The 7,256-nt window shown below is 50.2% G+C and overlaps 1 protein-coding gene across 1 annotated transcript; it reads right to left on the reverse strand.

Moving 5' to 3' along the window:
* Nucleotides 1-4,890: 4,890 nt before the first annotated feature.
* LOC144370649 (defensin alpha 5-like) lies at nucleotides 4,891-6,013 on the reverse strand. Its single transcript, XM_078031364.1, has 2 exons — nucleotides 5,678-6,013; nucleotides 4,891-5,109 (listed from the first exon to the last, which is right to left on the reverse strand). The coding sequence occupies exons 1-2, from the start codon at nucleotides 5,913-5,915 to the stop codon at nucleotides 4,997-4,999; spliced, it is 351 nt and encodes a 116-aa protein (XP_077887490.1). The 5' UTR covers nucleotides 5,916-6,013; the 3' UTR covers nucleotides 4,891-4,996.
* Between the last annotated feature and the right edge of the window lie 1,243 nt (nucleotides 6,014-7,256).

A 7,256-nucleotide genomic window follows, 5' to 3' on the forward strand; every position in this document is an offset into this window, starting at 1 on the left:
CCATCCTCTGCGACAACCTGTGGCTGAAAGTTGGGAAAGGGCGGAGTGTGGGGGCCTGGGGCGTGTCCAGGTCTGTCTCACGTGGGGCCTGTTCCAAAGGGTGGGGAGTCCTTCAGAGCCAGGGCAGCTGCGGCCCACTTCTGGGGGCTCTCTGGAGACCTCTCTTAGTGGGTCCTCCTTATCACATGCTCAGATTTGGGTTCTTCAGGAAAAGAGAAGCAATTCTTTATTTTAGGGAATTGGCTTCTGTGATGTGAGAGCAGGAGGACTCTGCTGGAGGAGGCTGTCTGACTCTGGGAGACCCAGGGAGGAGTGGCAGAGTCCAAAGGCCTTCTGCTGGCGGATTCCATCTTGCTCTGAGAAGGTTAGTCTTTGTTCTACCCAGACCATCAACTGCCTGGGCGAGGCCCACCCACCTTAGGTAGTACAACCTGCTTGGCTCAAACTCCACTGATGGAAACCCTCAGAAACACCAGAATAGGCCAACTCTCCAGCCACCCTGAGGCTTACCATTACAGAGTGCTTCTCAGGGTCGGTGCCCTTTGTCGACTGGCTCCCAAAGTAATGCTCCCTTTCCTCACAGGATGGGTTTCCCGCAGTTCTGAGACTGAGAGGCTCCCTCTGCAGTGTCAGTCCCAGGCTGGCGCTCCATCCTCCCGGGCCTGAGGTCGGGCTTGACACCAGCTGGTTCCTGCTCAGAGCTCCTTCGCCTCCCAAGCCTCATTTGTGAAATGGAACCGTCACCTCGCCAGGCTGTGTGTTAAGAAGGACATGAGAGGTGGGCAGAGCTTTCTCCATGGTGACCCCTGCTGACATTGTGGGTCACGGTTGGAACTTGGAACCAGCTTCCCCGAGTTTCTTACTGCCAGGGTCTGGTCACAGAGATATGGGAGCAGAAAGGAGGGACTCTGGGTCAGGGTTCCGTGGGAAGGCAAGAGGCAGCGCTCTTGGAAGGAGGTCAGGAGGGCGCTGTGACCTTCGCTCAGGTGTGCCTGGCGTGGGAGCTGGGTGGGCGCCAGCCTGGCCACCGTCAGCTCTGGGCAGACACCTAGAGACGGGCGCCACTTTCTCCTCCTTCTGACTCCAGGACCTGGCTGTGGCTGGGAGCTGCACCTACCCTCCCTCAGCCCCTGGCTCCACGTGGGACCTGTCTCCATGAAGCTCCAGGGGATCAGGGAAGCGACACCAGCTGGGGTCCTTCTCCTGCCGTCCCCAGCTGAGGAGGCTGAAGCAAAGACACCTCAGTCCTCCCGACGAGCATCCCTGTTGCCACGGCCTCCTGCCAGGCAGGGCCAAGGCCCTGGAGAAACCATGCTCACAGGGCACTCTACCAACTGTTACCATCATCCTAATTCTACATGTTTATGGGGCACAGTGGGATAATGTGACACATGTACAAAACAGTAACGATTAAATCAGGGTGATTACCATTCCCAATTCAAACAGTTGTAAAACCTTTGATAAAGCTGTATAAACTGTACACAGCTATGAGGCACAGTGTGCCATTTCAACAGGCATAGACAGTACTAATGAGGTCGGGGTAACTGATGTCCCCATGTCATTATTGTTACTTTGGGTTTGGAGCCCCCAAACTGCTGTCTTGTTGTTATCTGTAAAATACACAATAGGCCGTCATGAACTGTGGTCAATCCACTGTGCTGTCGAACACTTATTTCTCCTCTCCCACACTGGCCTAACCAGCTCCATCCTGCCCCTCTCTGACTCCACTTGCCTCTTTAAATCTTTCTTTTCTTCTGAGCCACTTTCTTCTGCAGTCACCTTGGATTCCAGGAACCAGGCTTGGTTGATAAGTATCTTTAGGACAAGGACCGACAATATCCCTAAGCAACAGGAGCCTCACAGATCAGACCACCCCATGACAAGATCACCACCCTAAGCAGGAGCAAGCAATTGCTGCATCCCAAAGAGGAGCTATGATCTCAGGATGGAAACCAGATCACCCCTCAAGCCACCGTGCCTGTCCAGTGTCGAGATAACCATCGGCCAGAGCAGGCCTGACCAGGCTGGCCTCCTCCACCACCTGAGCGAGCCCTGCAGGCATGCAGGCCCCTTGCAGTCACGCAGGCCCCCTGCAGTCATGCAGGCCCCCGCCCTGGCCTTTGCTCCCCTTTTCTGCAACACCTCAGTGATTCTGCCAGCCCCGAGGACAGATCTTTGGTCATTATCCCCATATCCCCCCGACCCCCACCTGGCCATGCTGACTCAGACTCCTTTTTCTACCCTTCACCATGGCTCATCTCTTTGATTGCACGTGGGGACGGGTGACTGAGCCTGGTTGGTTGGGAACACCAGAGCTGGGCCTTCGCCCTTGGACTCTGGTCATGAGCTCTCTCTGGCTCTTCTCTTCCTCCTCCCTGACTTCTAGGACTCACTAGTTCACATTTAGAGTGACTGTTTTTAGCACCCACAAGAGTGAGAACATGAGGCAGTTGTCTTGCTGTTTCTACTTCACTTAACATCATCCCCCCCAGTTCCACCACTTTTGCAGTAAGTGATAGAATATGGCTCGTCCTTATGTCTGAATACTGTCCCATGTATATGTCATCCCTCCCCCCATGAGGGACACCTAGGTGGACCCATATCTCAGCTCTTGTATCTGGTGCAGCACACACAGGGGCATGCAGGTGCCTCTTTGGTATAGAGAGTTCACTTCCCTTGGATAGTGGGTCACATGGGAGATATATTTTTAGATTTGTGCAGAAGCTCTATACGGTTCCCCATGGAGACTGTGCTAATTTACATTCCCCCAGCAGTGTGCAAGGGTTCCCTTTTCTCTAATATTCTCCAGAACTTGTTTTTCTTTTTTGAAAATTGCCATTCTAATTGGGGTGCAGTGAATGCTCATTGTGGTTTTGATTTGCATTTTGACTGCTGATGATATTGAGCAGTTTTTTCATAACTTTGTTGGCAATTTGTATTTCTTATTTTGAGTAATATCTATGTATATTTTTAAAAACTATTTATATTAGTCCAATTATAATTATACACAGTAATGGGGTTCATTGTGACATATTCATATATACACATAACAATTTCCTCTAATATCTTCAAATTAGTACAGCTACTATGGAAATAAGTATGGAGGTTTCTCAGAAGTCTAGGAAGGGAACCACCATAGGACCCACTGCTCAGTATTTATCCAGAAGTACTGAAATTGGCGTGCTCTTCTCTGCCCACACCCACCCCTCGGTGGACTCGTTTGGCCTCCTGGCCTTGAACACAGCCACCACTCTGATGGTTCCCCTCATTCCTCCAGCTGGGCCCTTCTCGATTCCAGAGTGTGTATTTGGGGGTCCTCTGTGCATCTTCACGTCAGTATCTAATGGGCACTTCAAATTAAATCCCCAGAGTTTCTCTAACCGACCCTTGCTACAGCTTCCCCACCTCTAAATGGTGACGTTAAAGTTGTGTCAGGCAAAAACCAAACAGAACCCCCAAAAGAGCTAGAATCAAAACCAAAACCAGGAGTCTTCTTGGACCACTCTTTTTTTCCACATCCTACTTCCAATAATCAGGATCCCAGCCCTCAGTCCATAGGGATCAATGTTTGTTGCATTTATGAACAATTCCAAGTGTGTGGCCAGCTCTAAACCGAGTTACTGTCAACCACTTCAGAGTGAGGCAACGGAGTTGAAGAAATATTTAAAGAATATGGTTTGAGACTTTAGCTCAGGGGCAGAGCACTTGCCTAGCATGTGTGAGGCACTGGGTTTGATCCTCAGCACAACAAATAAATAAAATAAAGGCATTCTGTCCATGTACAACTGCAAAAAAAAAAAAAAAAGAAAAAAAAAAGAAGGTGTTGTGGAGTGGCTATGGACAGGTTCCTGGACTCAGGGTGAGCAGGAGGTGTGGACTGGTGGGAGCACAGCTATTGTGTCACCTGTTAACAATGCTGACCACTAGTGTCTGTGTGAGGCCCTGGAGGTGAGAGGTGAGGTTGGGGGGAATCTGCATAGTGCAGAAGTGGGAGGGGACCCTAAGGAAGCTGGGTGGGTCTGGAGGCTGGGGGAAATGGGCACTTGGTGCACTCCAGTTTGCTGCCCTGCTCCTTCCTCCACCAGACCAGCTGGTGTCACTCCTCATTCTGGTGGGTGATGACTCTGCTTAGCCAGAGTCACCTGGTCAGCAGATTGGGCTGGGTGTTTGCAGACGTCCACTTGGTTAGATTTTCCTGGCAAACTTCCTGACTTGTGCTACTCGGAGGCAATGCTACAGATTGAGTTGTGTCCCCTCAATCCCTAACCCACATGACTGCATTGGAGACAGGGCCCTGGTAGGGCCACTTCAGGGTTAATGAGGTCATTAAGGTATGCTCCTAATCTGATAGCACTAGGTTCAGCTTTGAGGTGACTGTGGTCAAGTTAGAGGGTTTGCACCTTGAATCTTTGTCCCAAGAGCTCAATTCTCCTACTATGTGCTTTTTATGTTAATTATCAGAGCCGAGTAAAGACAATGCCCGTCTGTTGTGAGCACATATGGTGGACGGTCAGCCATTGCCCATTCCAAGTCTTGGGGCTGACCAGCCACCAGTGATAAAATGGGTGTATGTGATTGTGCCTCATTAAACAGGACACTTTGAACTTATGGCCAACAGACTTCTTTAGGGAGGGACCCTAGTCTTGCTCATTCTGAGACTGCTCTTGGAACTTTGATGAAATTTCACACAAAAAAAGGCTGGTTGTCTTCAGTGGGCACAGTTTCAGATAGAACTATGCAAGTCCCGGAATGCCAAATAGGGTGAGATGGAGCAGAACCGAATCACATTATACTTAAATTCAGTGTTTTGAGAGAAGACTGGGCCTTTTGTTGGAGGCAGGACACAGGGACAACAGAGAGGCGAGCACACAGGGGACTTGCCATGAGGACTTTAATTGGTGCAAGGAAAGGAAAAAGAGGAGGAGGCACTGGGTGATACAGTTTCCTCCTAGGTCTCACAGCAAACTGGGCTCTTGGGTCTCTCTGTCCTCGGTGCTCAGCGGCAGCAGAGTCTGAAGCGCTTTCCAGCACGGAGGCAGGATCCATGGAGCTGTTCTAGACTATTACAGGACCCTCTTTTGCAGCGACAGATCAAGTTCCTCCTTAGGCCTAGGGACACAGAAAGAGCATCAGGCATAGAGCACTGAGGTCAGCAGTGGTGGTGACAGAATCCTGCATGCTGTATGGAGGGAGTGTGTCAGGGTGGCCGTGTCACATTGTGGAAGGATCAGCTGCAACCAGTGAGAATAAATATGCAGGCAAGGGTGGGTCCCCGCACGATTTGAGAGCCTGTCTCACGAGTGTGTACATTTTGCTGGTCCTGCCCCATCATGCATGCATGGGAACATATCCTTAGGCCTGTATCAAGTTTCTAAAAGCTTCTCTACCAGGGCAAACCATCTGCTTTAAAATAAAGCTCTCTCTTTAATGCAGGACAGATCCTCAGTGTATTTCTACACACTGTGTTGGCGAATTTCACAGACTTTTCGTAACTTTGAAAAGCGGTGGAGAAGGAATGTCCTGTAGATATCTGATTATCTTCTGTCAGTTGACAGATGAGGAATCTGAAGCCCAGGGAAGTAATCACCTAAACAGGTAGAGCCCAGTGCTGGGACTGAACTTGCAGCTACCTGGTTCCCCTCTCTACCTCAATGCTCCGCATGTCAGCAGCACCCACCTGCTTCCTGAGGGGCAGAGTCTGCAGCCCCCGCAAAGGAGATGGCCATGTCCTGGTCCTCTTCCCCTGGCTGCTCCTGCTCTGGGGCCTCCTCATTGTTTTCTGGGAGAGGCTCAGCCTGGGCCTGGAGGGCCAGCAGGAGAAGGGCAGCGAGGAGGGCGAGGGTCCTCATGGCTGGAGTCACTGGAGGAGAGGAGGCAGGGGCCTGAGTGTGAGTGGAGCGAGGAGTCGGCTGCATTTATAGGTGTGCGAGGAGCAGGCTCAGGGCTCCAGGCTGTGTTCAGAGAAGGTGCGTTGGATGGGGGGGAGGAGGCCGCCCTTGTCCTGGGGTCCCTTCGATGTTACACTGCTCTTGCACCTTTTATCAGCTTGGCCGGGCAACTTGAGCCTCCGTCCCAGGTGCAAGCTGACACTGATGTACAGGCCTGCTGTCTTTCCTGTCTGCCACCTGCTTGAACATTTACTTTCAACATTCAAAAAACAAAAGAAAGGGCTTTGGTTCAATAAGTTCAGGGAACAAAGGCCTCTTGTGTTCTGAACATTGTCTGAACTCACTGGGGATGTGGGTTCGGAAGTCAGACCTGGAACCCACCAGAGCACGGCGTCAGTGGTTGGCGGGGCTCAGGGCTGTTACACTGTCCTGAAGCGGGTTTCGAGGTCATAGGGTGAGCAGGCTCCTTCTGGAGCAAGAGTGGGGCGCACAGTGTCCTCATCAGGTGATAGGTGAGCGGAACTCAGCAGGATCCTAGGTAGAGAGCTGTCTAGGGCTGAAGACTGTCAATTTCTCTCTCTTTATTGAGCTATGAGCAACAATTTACAACTGTGTGTCTCTAAGAAAAAGCAAAAATGGGCAGATGAATTGGCTGGGACCTCAAGGTTTCCTCCCAGGGTCTGGGGGAAGCAGACAGCAGAGTGAGGGGCTGGTTAGGGAAGGGCAGAAAATGTTCTCCTAGCACACATCTGGAGAGAAGTGAATATCCTGAATAGGTAAGGAATGCAACTCTGTAGCAAAAAAGAACAAACAAAAATCAACCTGTTGAGTGCTCCTGAGTTCAATCCCCAGTACCCTCCCACCCCCTAAAAAAATCAACCAAATAAAAATGGGCCCAGGACCCAAATATACATTTTTCAAGATCTTTTAAGATGCCATTAGGGTCTCTATCAGACATGTCAAGTGGGATACGTGTCATTTACCTCTCTCTGTCTTGATTGTCAAAAGTCCTGACTTGTCCGCCCTTCCATCTGAGATGTTTATTATTTTTAGTTCAAATTTTCACGTTAACTTGTCTACCTGATGCAACATCGTCACATGAGGAGCTGTGTCCTGAGTCTTCTTGCTGGAGCTTCGGCTCCTTTTCCAAGCGGGCACCAGCGTAAGCAATGGGCACGTTCTTATGCACTTTGGTCTTTTCATCTGATCGTACATCTAAGAGACACCTTTGTGATGGTATATTCGAGAGTTGTTAGAGAATTCCAGTATTCATCCATGCCATGCTCATCTATTAACTATTGATAAATTCATACAATTTGCATTTCCTGAAGTTTTACCATTAGGATCAAAGCTTCAGCAAATATCCTC

This window comes from Ictidomys tridecemlineatus, chromosome 14 (genome assembly GCF_052094955.1).
Source record: "Ictidomys tridecemlineatus isolate mIctTri1 chromosome 14, mIctTri1.hap1, whole genome shotgun sequence".
NCBI lineage: Eukaryota > Metazoa > Chordata > Mammalia > Rodentia > Sciuridae > Ictidomys > Ictidomys tridecemlineatus.